General features: G+C 34.5%; 1 protein-coding gene across 2 annotated transcripts in view; it reads right to left on the reverse strand.

Moving 5' to 3' along the window:
- The window catches only part of ATP9B (ATPase phospholipid transporting 9B (putative)), a 150,574-nt gene that overhangs the window by 91,535 nt on the left and 43,554 nt on the right, over positions 1 to 15,485 (reverse strand). For both annotated transcript variants that reach the window (XM_050970706.1, XM_050970705.1), the window contains exon 7: positions 12,245 to 12,296. In XM_050970706.1, the coding sequence (XP_050826663.1) occupies positions 12,245 to 12,296 (52 nt within the window). The remainder of the gene's footprint in view (positions 1 to 12,244; positions 12,297 to 15,485) is intronic.

Consider the following 15,485-nt stretch of genomic DNA (forward strand, 5'->3'; position numbering starts at 1 on the left):
TTAAATATGTAATTGGAAAGTATAAAAAAAGAATTCTTCACCCCTACAAAAAACCTTGAATTTTTGTAAAACTAAATATTCCCCACTGTTTATTGTGTGGAAGTCACATGTACTTAACCTTTGAGAGGTATTTGAGTCAGCAGTACATAAAACTTCTAAAAATCAAAGTCTTTTGAAAAAAATAAGTATTTTATTTTTCCATTTAAAAATGCTTGGAAGCATTGCACCCTCCTCCCCCAGTAATAAAATTAAAATCAAAAGGCTCATACAAAAAAGTCGTAAAAATTGTGTTACATACTTCAGCAGAATGCTTTAGGACAGTGTGAAAGTCTCTAACATTTCTAACCCAAATATGCCTTGCCAGAAAAAAAAAAATCCCCGAATCATCTATGCATATCAGGAGTTGCTATTCCTTCTGAACACAGAAATAACTCTTGAACCTGACAATTATTTTACAGCACACAAGAGTGAATTTTTTTTAAGTTTGTGATGCTTTTAAAAATGAGGCATTTAAGGAAATGCCATTAAGTATTTTAAGTATTTAACAATCAAAAGAAGCTGCTTGCAAAAAGAAAAGACTAAAACAAGAAAAAATTAATTACACACTGAACAAGAGAAATTTTTGTAAGGCTACATATAATGAAGAATGCACAAAATTAAAACTTCTACTTTATACAGTGTAGCACTCAGATGCTCATTTCCCACAAATATACAGATCTTCAAAATTAGTAGACAAAGTTGTACATTGTGACCATGTGACTTATTTCCATCATTCAAGTGAAAATTTTGGAATTATCAGAATTAGAATTTAAGGTTGATTCAAGGAAATTACACTGAACCCACACAGATTAATCATTTATCAAAAGTGGTGCAAACTTCATGAGCACATTTAAACTAATTTACCAGTACGTAATATTTGTTTAGCCTAATCAGTTGAAGACAGGCAGAAATCAATGTAGAGCAAGTGCATGCAAAGTGCTGCCCAAGTAACAACTAAACTGATTTTTGAAACCATTTCAGTTGAAACTTTGAAACTTAATGCTTAGGAAAGTCCTGGGACTACAATTCTGTTTTGGTTTCACAATTCTGTTTGGTGGTTTAGCAAGAGCTCAATTATTTGAGTTCTGTCCAGAATTTACTCTAAGGTTACTTTTCCAAGGAAAAACTGCACCTCAATACAAAGGATTATATCATTTTAAGAACTTGAAATAATTATGTAACTTCACATTATAAGGATACATTGATAATTAACAGACTTCTTATTTATGTTTTTTGAGATATTATGGATAAAAATATATTTTTAAAGGTAATTTGTGTGCTAGTAGAATTTCGAAGAAAAATGTTTACTTCAGTAGCTTTTATGGTGTTTTGAAACAGAGATAAAAAAGCTTATCTATGATGGCACTTATCTAGAGCCATGATATGCCTGGCCTAGATTTGTCAAACAAACTCTGTATTGTTAATACAGAGTAAGCAGGAAGAATTCTACTTGTGTGCTGGACTTAAGGCTTCAATCAGATAATACCTCAAGGATGTGTACACACCAAATGTTTTTGGGAACGGTGTACATGTGCACATGCAGCAGTCACCTACCTGCCTCTAGGAATCCTGAAGAAAAGGGCGCTGGACAAAAACTCTCAAACTAAATACAGGTCATCCTTTGAAAAAGCTAGGAATATTTTCACCTTAAAAAAACATGCAGAAGTGGAAAAAAAAAAAAAAAGAAAAAAATTCTTCCCCAAAACAGGAAGGGAAGCTCCTTAATCTACTAAAACACATTTATATCATAACCTTTCTCTTAATTAATACTACGCATCATCACCAGAAAGCCTAATCTAGTTTTTTTTATACTACCAAACTTGCTAATCACAGTTTATGCATTAATTTCTTTATATGAGGATGTCTTTAAATTCCTGAAATTATAGTAATGTATATGATCTTTTGATAATATCAAACACTTTCATTTTTTAAATATACATACTTCAGAATATTAAATACAGTTTTTAAATTAAGCTTCTGAAAACAAACTATTACTTGGGATGTTACATATTGTCTTAAATGAATTCTAGCTTCCAGGGTTTATTAAGAAAGTCAGCCAGAAAAGAAAATTTGCTGGGTATTAATTAAAGTATTTGTTCCTATTTTATTTGATTTGGAAATGTTGTTCTTTCTGTTAAGCAGAAACATGGATAAATTCTCGTCAAAACAATTAGCTTAATATTCAGCCTGTTAAACAAGTAGTTTTCATAAAACTTGTATTTAACACAAGAAACCCAAAATTGACAGACTAAAAGCAATTATTTCACAAAAATGAAAATAATTTATTCTTTGTAAAACTGTATCCCTGATTTAAATAGAAAACTGTAATTAAAAAAATCATGTTATTCTAATTACATTGAGATTTAATATTTGAAATATGTGGAGAAAGAAAATCTCAACTGCCCTAGAGAAGTTGATTTAGTTTGCTGCAGAATCAAAACTGTGTGCTATTTGTAGCATCTCCTAGCTGTTAATTACATACATTCCTGCATATCATAGACATTTTAATTACAGACATGGCTTTAGGCAAAGACTGTTCTGTTGTATACTTCTCTTAATAGCCTAATAGTGCCCTTAATTAGCCAGACAGACACAGAATATCCTAAGAGGTATGAAAATATGACCCAGTGTTCTTTGTTAGGCAGTAAGACACTTGAATAATCCAAGACTGAATAATTGAATCCAGTGCCTCAAAATGAATTCATCAACTGATGGAAATTATGAGTAAATCGGACTCTGCAAATGGCAAGCAAAAAGTTTAGGTAGAGTGGCGTGATGAAAAGACAGAGCTTCCTCCCTTCCTTCTTGATCATGAAGTCTACTGGCTTTGCTGTAACAAAGAAAAGGTTGGAAAACATGCTAATACCTAAAGCTAAAATGTGCTAATACTTGCCTTCTAGGACTGACCCTGTTTCTGGACAAATAGCAACATGAAAAATTAAGACAATTTTCTTGACATAACTAAACTATCCAACTTGTTCTGTATCCAAACTTAATTTTCATTTCCCAACTCTTGGCCTGGAGGAAGGGTCTGAGAAAGCAGTTCTAAGTCTCATGGGATGAGACACAAGAGGATTCTAAATTCAGGGAGAAAAAAACCCTGCTAAGGAATAACTTATTCTGACTAGCATTAAAAAGCAACAAAGTAAATGACACATTATAAAAGGAGTTGCACACTTCTATCCTTCAATATTTCTGCTCTTGCTTTGAGCAATAACTTAGAGCAGATCTTGTCTTTGACTACATCTATTTAATCAGCATTTTACAAGTGAAATTATTTTTTTAAATATTTCTATTTTTAGATTTCACAAGTACATGGAAATCCATAGAGCCTTACCAGTCAACCTTCCTATGGTATTTGTTACAACAATCAGTGTAGACGGTAAAGAATAGTGTATAAGAAGTTAATCAACACAGAAATTCTAAAAACTGTAATGTTCTCTCAAAAAACATTAAAGTTAATAGATTTCTGCTTGCAATTTTTTTGCCAACTATCAGCAAGCTTAAAAAGTCGACTTGCCAATAAGCACTATAGTATATGGGTATATGCCATAGCACACATTTTAATGTTATACAGTAAGGGAGATGCATCAGAGGAAAGCAACTATAATTTAGTTGTATATAGCAGATGTACAGGAATATGCATATTTTACAAGCATAATAACAGCAAGGCACCCCAGTCTTGAAAAGGTATTGCTTTTTTTGCATAAATGCAGGGTTGAATTCCACACTTGATTGCAGATATTGTCAAAACGCAACCCTATTATGTGTGTACTTAAATTAGTAAAAAAAATAAAATTCATAAAAGTAAATGACATTTACTTTCTAAAATATGTAACTGATAAGAATTCCTGTCAGTTATTCTTAAACAGAGATAATCCTAAACTATCACTACATGTCTGCATTCTTCTCAGTCAAATCTAAATAAATAAAATTATGTCTGCCTTCTCTCTCCAGAGCTGTATCCAATGAATTTTTTACAAATGAGAACAACAGCTACAACTAATGCCTTTCAAGCCTCAGCAAAACTGAATTATTAAATCTGTCTGCCTATATCCTATTACAGCCTACTTATGAATACTTGATTTTATTTTGTATAATTGACAACAGTTGTCAGGAAAGGAAGGTTTTAACGGCAATCAAATTAAGATCAACTGGTATAAGTGTCAGAGTGAAGAGCTTGTGTCAAGTGTTGATGAATTAATTGATGGGTCACTGGGAAACAGGGCATGTGGAACTGCAGTGCCATAAACAGCTTTATATTTTCTGGCAATATTACCAGCCTCCCTGCTTTAAGTGAAAAACATTGAAAGCGATGGGTTACTAGAATGTACTCCACAAAAGAAAAACAGACTTTGGCTTTGCACACTTAACACCAGATCATTTACAAACAACTTAATTTTTAAATCATTTATATTACTTAAGTGACTATGTACATGAAAATTTTAAACTGGTGACAAGGTGAATACCAGCACCAAGATGACATATTGGAGTACAGAGTTTCATTTACTATTCTAATGAGCAGCTTTCAATTATAATGGCTTCTAAGGAGGAACAAAACCGCAAGACACCTGAAACATCCTAAATGTTTAAGCTACATCGCCATTCCAGAGGATGCACATTTATGGAAGACTGATTAAATTAGTTTAAAAGCATGAATTTCTCTTAAGACCAGGGAAGAACTGTGTGTACTTGAGATATTTGATCTGAATTAAGAAACCGATGAAGCAATTGATTAATTGGAATTTAAGCCATCAGTCACTGGATCCATGAACAGTTTCATTTACATTCTAAACAATCAGCTGATGGTCTTATAGGATACCATGTATTAATACACAGTCAATATGATACCCCTAAACTCATCACAGCTCCTTATTGACAAGAACTCGGACGTTTTTTAATCCAAGCTTGATCACATTGCATCTTTTTTGAATTGCGGTATTGATTCAGTACGCTTCAGGAATTTTTATCTCTATTAAAACATTATGGAATTTTCAGATATAGAAAACAATGTTCTAAGTTTAAAAAGTCTACATTCATATTCAAATTCTCAAATTCTGGCTTACTGATTTATATTATTTTGAGATATATAGAAGGATACTCAAAACCATTAATTTTCCATTTAACAGGATTTGATGCACCATTTTTTGCTCCATTATTCTTCTGATGCATACTAGCAACCTCTTTTTGCAGAAACCCAGTGATACAGAAAAAAGATGGTGTGAATTATTTACATCTTCAGAGTCATGACTAAATCAAAAAGTCTGCAACAGACAATGCTTAGAACACTGAAAAAATTCTCACTTTTCAGATAAAATATGAATACAAACTAAACAGCTCCATGATTTGAGAGCTCTGGAAGCACAGCAGAACTCACTGTCCCCATCAATGTCCCTAATGCACTTATGTATTTCTAAAGACCAGTAACACAAAAAAATACATATACATTTCAAAGAAGAGTGCTTGTAGAAGACTTAAGGAATATTTCCTCTTTTGATGAAAGCAGAGCTCACAGAGAAAGTTGAGAAAAGCATATGGCCAAATATACCAGCATCCACTGAAAATATGTTTTGCTTCCAAGATTTTAGCAGCAGCAATAATAATCAACTTGAAGGACAGTCTAACTAAATTAGGGGGAGTAGTAATAAGAGCCTTGTTATCTCATAAAGCTTAAACACAGAAAAGTACAAGTCAAAGGAGTTGACAAAGCCATCAGGGTACAAACAGGCACGTGAAAAACAAGAGGATAAATTTTTAGGTAAAGTTTAGTAGGGGAAAGAAAATTTTCCTTTACTGTTTGGTAACAGGGAAGAAACAACAGACCCAGCTATGAAGATTTAACACTGGACCTAACAGATACTTTGCAGACAACACGCTATAAACTTCCACACAAGGAATTCTTGAACCCTACTTTTGCAAGAGTAATTTTGTTTCTTCTGTTTTCAAAGCCTTTGACAACAGCTCTTAATATACACATATTTTTTGCCTGACTTGCCCTGCCTCTGACATCTGCTTTGATGATTCTCACCTTCAATTTCTCTACATTATTTCCCAAAAAGGGGGAATTGTTTGAGATTTCAGGATATACAGACTGGTACTCAAGCCAAGCCACCAAATCACCTCAAATTTCTGGGAAAATGCATTATCACTGGCAAATAGGAAGAGGCTCATTTATACATAACACAACACACAGTCTCCTTACACATCAATTTTCTCAATTCTTACTAGTCTTTTTTTTTTTAATACAGAAAAAAAATTAAAGTTTTTCATTGCTAATGCTTATTTTGCTGCAAATCTAATGAAACACATGGATTGCAGTAGTCAGACAAGCATGCAGAGAAAATAAAATACCTAGGGAATTGTATATATGATCATATCTTCTAATAATATTTTACTGTGTAATTTTACAGTTCTAATAGAGAGAGTAGAATATTATTTGGAGCCTAATGCCTGCTGAGACCACCTCCTTCCACCACATGACATTCATACTATCTGACTACATTTTAAACAAGTAGCTGATCACGTCAAATCACTAGTACTCAGTGGCTTAAAGCAGATACCAAAACATTTCAAGCCTGAGTTAAATCAAATGCTAAAAACAGAATAGGAACTGAAATAGAGAAACAGATTAAAGTAGTTTGGACAGATTGTTGGCAGCTACTCATGCCCTGAAGATAAACTTTTATCTGGCCGTATGTGCAAAACTTAACTCTAGTCATTTATCATTCTCTATAGCAATAGATTTTCAAAGCATTTTAGTTTCCAGACAGGTAGGTTTTACAGCACTTGTTTTCTAAACATAATAGAAAATTCCAGAATGTGTGACAAATGCAACTCCTTCAGCCTTATTATTCTGCAGTAGATGGTTTTATGAAGAAATAAAAAGCGACATTAGCTGCACGACAGAATTCCAAACTGACGTTTTCTCCTCTGGTTTAATTTTCAAATAACTGAAGTTCCAGACCAGGCTGGGGCCCAGACAATCAAGTTATTTGTAGAACACTTACTCCTAACTGTCCAGAATAAATAGACAGTACTAGCATCACCTTTATTATATTCTTCCTTGCAGTGAGTTTGGAGTTTCATTCTTTGACATAAATGTTCTACTAATACTTGTTTTTAAGACCTAAAAACTAGATATTTTAAACAAGTTAGACGTATTTGGGGGCACAATGCTCCCTTTTTGTATCGAAAGGCTTAAAAACTCTTTAATGAGCAGACTTTGTTTATGATGGTAGACTCTGGTGTACATCTTTATTGGTTAACTCATAGCTCCTTCCAACAGAAAATCAACTTGCACGAATGATTATTTAAGCCTGTACTTGCTTTGCAGAGTTTATGCTAGTTAAATGGTTAGCATTTAAAATAAAAATCACATCTGAGAGTTGCATTGCTACAGAAATGAATTGCTAAAAAGCCTCAAAATAAAAATTATTTTCCTGTTTTATTCCCACATTTTACTTATACCATTGTTGCTAAGGTAATTACAAGTAAAGAATCCTGAAAAACGCTAAACTACAAATTTTAATGCAAGGGAGATGACTCTTTTTGCTACAATTCTAAAAAGTATAAACATGTTTGCAGCTAGTATTTTATGCCTGAGTAAATATACCATTTTTAAATAATTTCATAAGTGGGATTCAAAACACTGGTCTATGCAATGGGAAATGTCCAGGGGGACTTTGACAGGCTGGAGAAATGGGCTGACGAGCAAGCACCAGAACAACGTAACAGTGGCCTGAAAAATACTGCAGGTAGCAACTGTGCAACTTGCATTACCTTGGAAAGAATTAAATGTCCTTCAGAAAGGATTGTAAGAATTTTTAAATGATTTTCCATTTCCTTACTGCTTGCATTGCACATCTGTAATGGTGGACAGTGTTTTGCCATGTCCACACCAGTAAATTATTATGTACTGAATTTAAGGACAAACAGCACCAAAACTGGTTTATGATAAAAACGTTTGCATGAGAGTATGCTTGACAGCAGTGGAACTGATCAGGCACTGGGAGTTGCTCTCTCCAGAGTATGGCCTCTACAATTAAAAAAAAAAAAAAAAAAACAAAAACAAACCACAAACCAAAACAAAAACCTGTTTTGTCAATTTCGTAGCTGTTGAGAAATCTAAAGCAGCTGAGATATTAAAATAAATTTGTGACTTTATCTTACCAAACATCTACGTATACATCTTTTTAATGAACTTTTACAAGTTTGTTAAAAAAGAAATATTTTAATGCAGGTTACTCTCTCTCTTGAAAAATAAATACTACTTTTCCAGAAGTAGCGGCTCTTACTCTACATGAAATCAAATGTCTACCTAAAAATTTAACTCTACGCAGAAGACATGTGCTGGGTTCAAATACTATGGTCAGGAAAGCTGAAGCACCAGGAAAACCATTTCCTGTTCTCCCTTTGGAAGTTCAGTTTCACCAGAAAAGGCTAAAGAGAAAATCCAGCTCTACTTTTCATACCATCACAAAGCACGCTCTGTGACAAAGAGGAGCTCTGGAACAATCAGAAGGGTTTGACTAAGATTAAGCCATTCTTAACCCTGTAAAAAGCAACTAAAGAAAGTCAGTGTCCTACCAGCACTGTGATTAGTCTGTCATAGGCCTAAGTAGTTAGCAGAAACAATCTTTTGCAGACCTAGTGTGTATGGAGCATATCACAAGACCTAAAGCTTTTTACCCCTTGGCTATTCCAGCTGCAGACACAGGCAATTAGTTCCTTTAGCTGTAATTCCATGTACAATGCTATTCTGCCATGCCATCTTCCTCCCAGTAACTTTTGATTTGTGGCCGATTTCAACCTAGTATGGCAGCACAATGGACTCAAAATCAGGAAGTTCCCTGAGTTTTTGTGAAACAAGAGAGGATGAGAGAGCCATATGAACAAAAGAAAACCAAGCTGCTAACTCCAACAATTATTTGTTCCAGGACCTAGCAAAAATTGATAGCTAAAATCAACATTTGCTTAGCTCAGAACTTGCCACTGCATTTGCCAGCTTTTCACCATAAATATTAAGAATCTGGAATTATTAGGGGCATGCAAATAAAGAGCTTGTCTGGAAAAAAAATAAGTTTCATTCATTCTTTTTTGACACTTTGTAGTCACCCTGTAAAGTTTGTATTACTCTCAGAATTTCACATTTGAAAGTAGAAAGAGTACAAATATTCCAGAAACACCAAGTCTGACAGTCACACGCACCAGATTCTCTGGCAGGACCAGACCCATGCTCAGAGCATATGTTTCCATAGGTATACCTGACCTGGATCAGAAGCCAGTCACTGCAGCCAATGTGAAGTGCAAGGATTGTAGCTCAGAGAAGGAAAGAGTTTATCTTTGAAATTTTTCTTGTGTTTTACACACACAGTATCTTTGATACTCCCGTAATGAAGTTATTAACACACGCTTCAGCTGGCAGTTTCTGGGGACAAGTCTAATGATCTCTGAAATGCCCTGTCTAACCTTTGATTTTTGATTGAGATGGCATATAGACAAATGAAATGTAGAGAACATGCCAAAAAAAATTAAAAATTATCCTGAACGTTTTGTTAAGGGCCACTTAAGATCTAGTTTAATTTCAGCAAGGGAGTTTTGTGTTGGTGTAACAGAGATCTTGCCTACATTTGCATAACAGCTTTACACTAAGGTAGTCAGTTGATTTTGGCATGCTGCCTGCTTATACAGAAAATGAAAATAACCTTTAAACCATCTTTTGCAGCCAGCTCAGCATGAACATTTCCTTTTATTTGGTGGAAGGCTGATAAATGGGATAAATCATCCAAATCACTTGTCACTTCTGCCATATATAATGAGTAAAATCAAGATTCAGTCATAGATAATCCCCTCCTACCTTTTCAAATACATAGAACTCCAACATATTGCTCCATAAGCTTTTCATGTCTAATTTTTTAAAATTATTTTTATTTATTCTGGGAGTCAATGAAAATCTTTTGGAAACCTCTGTTATACAGGGAGCCAGGCAGCAGCAAAGAATTCACATTTGAGGAATGATTTCCACCTGCTCCATCCCCCTGGGAAGTAATGTTAACTGAAAATACAAACAGCCACCTAGCTGCCTCCATCCATGAAAGAGAGGAATACCAATGTTACAAACTGTCACATGAATACAAAAGAAAGTCCCACCAATATGAGCCTTTGGACTATAACTTCTGTAAAGTCTGATTTATAAACACAGGAAACTTAGAAATTAGATACAGGCACACAATTGGCATCAAGTTATTATATCAGATCTTTGAAGAGATCATACTACCTAAAAGACAATGCATTTGATAAAGAAAGGGAAAAATACATCTAACAGGAAATTAGTTTTGTCAAAATCAGCTTGATACCCCAGAATGCAGCTTCTGCTATGCAGAGTTAAAAATATCCTAGAAAACTGTAAAAATGCATTGGGGGGGGGGTAAGTTTCTGGATGAACTTTGTAAGCTGCCTATTTATAACTCAAATTGCTTCTTTTTTTGAGTGATGATGTAGGATACTGCAGTGCTGCAGACTACATTAATATGTAATGTAAATACTGAAGCTGGAAAACTGCACTTTACCCCAAAAGAAGCTTACAGGGAGGTTTGGATTTTGAGATTAGTTCAAACTCTCTAAAGAGTTCATTACTCTTTAGAGATTTATAGTAAGAAGCTATGGTTAAACTGCTTTATTACACAGAAGATAAAATCACATATAGAACATTAAACCATGCAAAAACTATTTCACAAAGTACTTACAAGTTTCAACTATAAATTAAAGCATAAATCAGTCAAAACTACAACATCAGGAAGAAACAATTACAGATGTAAGTGTTCACTCTTTAGAAAAAAAACAATTACTGCCATATGCTTGAAGTTTAGGAAATTATTTTTGTGTGGTTTTGCTTTTTTTTTTTTTTTAAAGAAGTGCAGCACCAATAAAACTAGTTAACCTGTTGCTTGTAAACAGAAAATTAGGCTTTTTAATAGATTTGGGTTCTGAGAGAGAATAAAAAGAACATCCCTGTATCCTGAACCAGAGGGTGATTAACAAAAATGGAGCTTCTATAAGACCACTAGAAAACTTTGTCACTCCGGGCCAGTTATAGATGCCCACTGCATGTAATCAGCATTAACAAGACACAGTAACTGTACAGAAATTTCTTCTTTTGGCAGATATATAGCTCTCCTGGAGTTCCACAGGCTATCAGAAGTATTTTTGTCTTCTCTTTCAAATGATCTCTACAAATTTAGGCTTTTATCTGAAATATATGATAGAACTCCAGTGCCACAGTGAAATACTATGTGCCACTAATACAGGGCTTAGCAATATCACAGCCATTAGCTTCGTGAAATTTAGTGCTGTCTGACAAATACCAGACAGTTCTTCAGGATCTGAAGAGAAATGGTAATATAAAGGAGGAAAACTCATTTGAGTTATACACAGGGGCATCCAGTAGTAATTTCTAAAGTTTACAAAACAGCTATAATTTATAGGGTTCCTATAAAGGAGATATTTGTTTCTCAAAGATTAAGAGTACTCCCCTATCACCATGTGAAGAGAAATGGAGCTAACAAGCAGCACTTTTCTTTCTCTCATGCAAGAATATTCCTGGTTTTTTGGCTTTTTTTTTTTTTGACTGACCAAAAAGGCAGTATTATTTGGAAGTAAAAGAACCCAAAAAAGCTATTTCAGGAGTTCAGATCATTGTAATAAATTTTTCAAAAAATACTTATTTTAAACACATATTAGGAAGTTCAGATTTGAGTTCTTTCAAATTTAATAACAGAAAAACAATCAGATGACATCTAAAGATATGTTGCAAGAAAATGATCAGTTGCAAATCAGGTCAAAATGTGAAACTATCAAGTCATACTAATCAAATGCAGTCTTACAAATCTATTTGCTAAATATTTTTAGCATTTTTAGTATTTAAACCTTTTGTTAAAACAGCTCATAAAACCACTCATGTAGAGAAACATATCTATAGAAGTCTCATGTTCACAGTAAGATTACTCCTGGTTTACAGTCCAAGCATAATGTGCTTGTATGGACTCTCTCCCATTAATCTGATGAAGGTAGAGCTCCATCAATCTTTTTAACCATTTCAAATCGGCCACAATGTACAATCCAAAATTCTACCCCAACCACCAACCATGTAATCAATAAGAATTGTGGTTACATTATCATGTAGCCAATGTGAGTTGTGAAAACATACCCGTTTTTTCCGATGTTCTCAGAAACACCATGTCAGATGGGATTCGTTGATTCTGAGAGAAGAAGAAAGAAAAAGGGTACATTTTTTGTAAGTATGAAAAAAAGTGAATCCCAATCAAAAGTCCAGTAAGATCTATCACTAAAAGGTCACACTTGGATTGAAACTCAATTAAAATAGGATTTCTCACAGTACTTTACATTCAGCATTTGCAATTCAGAAATCAATATTTTCGAAAAATTATACCATAAGCAAACAACAGCTAATCCTTTCAGATGTTCTTTATAAGAGAATCATAAATACCTGAAGAAGAGATTACCATTTTCTTGACTGAAAACAGTACTTCAAGTAAAATATATATATATATATATACATAAATATGTATTTGAAATATCTCAAAACACAGTTTCACTGAGCAAAAGTCTGACTTCAGTTAGCACACATAATAGAAAAAAAAAAGGTAAATTAAAAATATCTTTCTTGGCACTCAAGTTGCAAATGTTTGTATACCAAGCATTCTTCTCTCTTCCAATACACACAAACACACACAGAAGAAATAGCAAATGAGGGAACAGCATTTTCCTATTCCACATATGTAAAATTAACAGAATTTCTTCCTCATTAAGACACAGAATGACATGTACAGTCAGATGTACCTGTTCTGTCATTTTCCTTTCCAGCACAGAATTGTGTGTATCAAGTTTTCAATTATTTGTTCATCACAGAAAGGCCAATCTAAGCTTTCAGAGGTTAAACAAAATGAACAATACCAGCCTCCCACACACATGATATCTGCTACATGACTACCCGAATCCTCAGCTCTCTTTCCACTTTTTCCCAAGGCATCTATCAGCGCCAGTTACACATGGCCAGCACAGGGTTTAGGAATGAAACACCAGAGAAAGCAAAAATAACCAGCATTTCAAAATTTGCAAGACACAGGACTGGAAAGGAAAAAAAAAAGGTTTTCCATTAATCCAAAGAAACCTTCCCAAAATCATCATGCCACCACAACAGTGCCATTTGGAATATGATCTGAAGAGATCATATGATCTGAAGAGATCTGCCAGAGTCAACTGCCAGACTATGTGTTGTACAGGCTTAGCTTCCAAAATCATGATGCAAACTCTCTGAATCTCTGGGACACCAGTACTTTTCAGCACTCCTTGTAACATACTCTCAGCAATACCAATTTATAAATGGAACTGGAGGCAATTGTATTCTCTATGGGAAGTTCAGTAAAGAGGGGGCATAAAGGGCTACAGAGAGGGCTACTAACATAAGCAATGATGAAGCTTGAAAAATGAGGAAGTTGGGAAACACTAAAACATAGATGGATGTTTTAGTTTACCTGAGAATTCTACATAGGTAGCAAAAAACCCTGTGCATACCTTAAAATGACGCATTTTCATCCATCAAAATTTCCTGGTTTGCAGCATTTCCCATTTTAACTCTTTATGCTTTTACAAATAAAGTTCACTTTCTTGCATGCCAACAGTATTCACCTTGAAGAGTTTGTTCATCTCTAACTAGTTCAGCATTTCTTTGCATCTTGCCTTATAAGAGCTAATAATTAAGGATATAGTGAAATTTATTATTCACTATGAGCCCAGATTCAAGTAGGAATACCTCATTCAAATTTGTAGAAAAAAATTAACCTTAAACTATATTATTTTGCACCTATTAGAAGGAAAAATGAGAAAAAGGAAAGGCAACTTCAAAATTAAATAATTCTGTCCTCAAATGACAATAATAATTAAACAGATATCCAGTCTTAACATAGATTAGCTATACAGTTTTGCAGCTCCCCTGCCAGCTCTGACATAAATCCATTACATGAGTTTCAGGTTACTGACTTCATGCCTACAAACTTCCAATTACTTGTAAACAAACTAAAACACTTCACCAACATCCAAAAATTTTGCAAAAATAACTGTTAAAGGATCTAATACTGAATTAAATAGAAGTTCTGGTAATACAAAGGAGGTACCTACAAGTCACTACCAATTTCCACCAAGGACACATTTCAGAAACATTAGCCTGGCACAGAGTATCCAAGATTCAGATACTTTATGCCTGACAAAACTGGGCAGAATCATAGCATATCTGAAGTTGAAGGGACCCATAAAGATCACAGAGTCCAAATCCCTGCTGCTTTAAGGACTGTCTATGACTAAATCATTTGACTAAGAGCAACATCCAGACAGTCCTTGAACTCAAACAGGTTTTGTGTCATGATATGAGAATCCTGTTCCAATGGCTGTCCAGCCTCTCAGTGACAAGTCTTTTCTCAGAACCTTCCCCAACACAGCTTCATTCATAGAAACATAGAATGGTTTGGGTTGGAAGGGACCTTAAATATCATCTTGTTCCAATCCTCTGCCATGGGCAGGAACACCTTTCACTAGACCAGGCTGCTCAAAGCCCCATCCAGCCTGACCTTTAAGACTTCTAGGGAGAGGGAATACACAGCTTCTCTGAGCAATCTGTTCCAGTGTCTCACCACCCTCAGAGTGAAGAATTTCTGGCTACTCTCTAATCTGTATCTACCCTTTTTCAATTTAAAGCCATAACTCCTTGTACTGTCACTGCATACCGCTGTGATTCCATTTCCTTATGTCCTGATGCTGATCACCAGAGGATGATCAGCAACTCCTCCCCCTCTGCCCCCCAATAAGAAAGTTATAGACTGTGATCAAATTAGTCATGTGAATATTTTCTCATTTTGATACAAAAAACAGATATTGATTTCGCCTTCTTTTGTGTTCTGTCTTGCTCTTTTTCCTTTCCTGTAAAATAATGAAACCTTTTCTGCATAAATGTGTCTGAATGTATCCTACCATGTAGGGAAGGCTAGGGACTTACTTGTCTTTAAAGTATTTTAAATTAACATCTTGTTTTATTATCAGATTTTTCATAATTTGGAAGAGGGCAGAAAGACACTACAGGAGTACTAGGTACCAAAACCAGTGTCACTATTATTGCTGACTTTGGAGAGCAAGGATAGCCCTGCAGATACATACCTAGTCACTATAAAAGTGTGACTACATAGAAACAGATGGCAAGTATGTTACAAAAATCTTTAACATCTCATTATGGAGAAAATTAAATTCTGTTGTACATTGTCACAGTCAAACAGCAGCAGTATGTCAATCACGTTAGCCCTCTCATGTCATATTTATCAAAGTAGAACAAGTTAAAATGACAACAGATACAACTTCAAGCATTCAGAAACCCATGAAAA

This window comes from Serinus canaria, chromosome 2, assembly GCF_022539315.1.
Source record: "Serinus canaria isolate serCan28SL12 chromosome 2, serCan2020, whole genome shotgun sequence".
Classification (NCBI taxonomy): Eukaryota; Metazoa; Chordata; class Aves; order Passeriformes; family Fringillidae; genus Serinus; species Serinus canaria.